The sequence below is a fragment of the Plasmodium reichenowi genome, chromosome 3 (assembly GCF_001601855.1).
Source record: "Plasmodium reichenowi strain SY57 chromosome 3, whole genome shotgun sequence".
NCBI classification, from domain to species: Eukaryota; Apicomplexa; class Aconoidasida; order Haemosporida; family Plasmodiidae; genus Plasmodium; species Plasmodium reichenowi.
In genome coordinates, this window is record NC_033648.1 from 1 (window position 1) to 2287 (window position 2287).

At 15.0% G+C, this 2287-nt stretch overlaps 1 protein-coding gene across 1 annotated transcript; it reads left to right on the forward strand.

Moving 5' to 3' along the window:
• Positions 1-996: 996 nt before the first annotated feature.
• PRSY57_0300200 (exported protein (hyp13)) lies at positions 997-1937 on the forward strand (the record flags this gene model as incomplete). Its single annotated transcript, XM_012905633.2, has 2 exons — positions 997-1065; positions 1236-1937. The coding sequence occupies 2 exons, from the start codon at positions 997-999 to the stop codon at positions 1935-1937; spliced, it is 771 nt and encodes a 256-aa protein (XP_012761087.1).
• Between the last annotated feature and the right edge of the window lie 350 nt (positions 1938-2287).

Here is a 2287-nt window from a genome sequence, read left to right on the forward strand (position 1 = left end):
ATAAATATACATAAGACAAAAAAATAAATATTTTAAAATAAGAATTAAATTTTCAGACTGGTGTTCTTTATTATTTTATAATTAAAAAAGTAAATAATTAATATTTAAAAATTTTTTGTACCTTTTTTTTTTTTTTTTTTTTTTTTTTTGTGTTAAAAATAATAACCCAAAAATATAATTACTTATTAATTAGTTATATAATTATATATATATATATATATATATAATTTCTCATTTTAGGTATTAAAAAAAGCACATTATAATTAAAAATAACAAATAAAAAATAAATTATTATATATATTTATAATAACATATAGAACGAACTCTATTTAATTACAAATTTTTTTAATTTTCATATTATAAATATATATAACAACAATATTTTATTTTAAATAATTCTTTTAGTACACACGAACAAGCAAATATATTTATGAATATATTTTTTCTTTTTATTATTAAACTCTGAGAAAAAAAAAAAAAAAAAAAAAAAAAAAATGTATTTCTCACGATGTTAATATTCTACATAAAAAAACACTGTATTTTGTATAATATGGAAACTTATATTCTTATAAATAATTTAAATTTATATAAAATTTATTAATATTTTTTCTTTCTTCTTTTACTTTAAAATAAAATAAATTCATATATTCATAAAAGATATTTTTATAATTCTATACATTATTATTCTATGAAAAAAATTTATTATAAATATTTATATGCATTAATAACCTACCAAATAAAACGTATCACGTCCTTATATATATATATATATATATATATATATGTATGTATGTATGTATGTATGTATGTATGTATATAATCCAAAAAGAATGTTTTTAAGAAAAATTATAAAAACTATAGTAATAATATTCAAAAACAGAAAACATAGTACTTGTAGAAAAACATAATTTCCATAATATATACTTGCTATATTACTATATAAAAAAATACAAAGAAATATTCTTAAAACATATATTCCTTAAATAAAAGATTAAGATGTCCTTTTCACAAATGAAAATACTTTTAAAAACTATAAAATATATTTTTTTATTAATACTCCATCAAGTAACGGCTTACACTTATACGCATAATTGTATATTGTTATATATATGTATATATTTATATATTTATATTTATTTGTGTATATTTTTATTTATATTAATACTTTTAATATAAACAAATTCATATTTATTAATTTATTTATTTATTTATTATTATGTTCTTTTAATTTTTAGGACACCCTACACAAATTAAACATAAAGAATAATCCCCATATTATAGGCACCAGTATAAGAAATAATAGATCTCTAGCAAATTATGAAAAATTAATATCCAGAGATAACAAAATAAATGAGACAAAATTCCGAAATTTGAACAAGAAAATAAATAAAAACAAAAGTGATATGTTACTCTATAATGAAAAATTAGATGAAGAATTAAAATTATATGACATTGAAATAAACAAATACAAAAGAAGTAATAAAGATTATACTTATGAAAATCATTATACTAATAATGAAATTAAATCATATTATAAAAAAAATCATGTTCATAACAAATATATATTTAATAAAAACATTAATCCATTTCTTGAAAAAAAAAAAATATTCTGCAAACTTTGTATGAAAAAAATCAGAAGATCAATAAATATGTTCAAGACAAATTTTGCATCTAAATTCAGTGAAGCAAATTCACCAATGTCTTTAATAGACACCATAAGTATTGTATCATTTACTTCTTTAATTACATTTCTTTGTGCATTTATTGCTTCTGGAATAGCTCTTGGAATTTCCTATTTACTTAAATACATTTTTCTATATATCATTATAATAAACCCAGAAATAATACCAATATTTTTAATACTTCTATTTGCAATTTTTATAGTTTCATATCTTGTAAAATCAAAGAAAAAAGAAAAACAATTGATGGACAGATAATAGCGGAAAAAAAAAATAAAATAAAATAAAATAAAATAAAATAAAATAAAATAAAATAAAATAAAATAAAATAAAATAAAATAAAATAAAATAAAATAAAATAAAATAAAATAAAATAAAATAAAATAAAATAAATAAATAAATATAATAATAGGAAATAGGAAAACGAAAAAATAAGAAAGTAGATAAATATAAGAATAAAATGATATGAAAATAAAAAAAATTTAATAGATACAATATAATAATTTATTTTATTAATATGTATATAATAACAATTATTAATTATATATATTAAATTTTAATATTTTGAATAATTTATAAAGAATATAAATATTATATAATGTATTAAA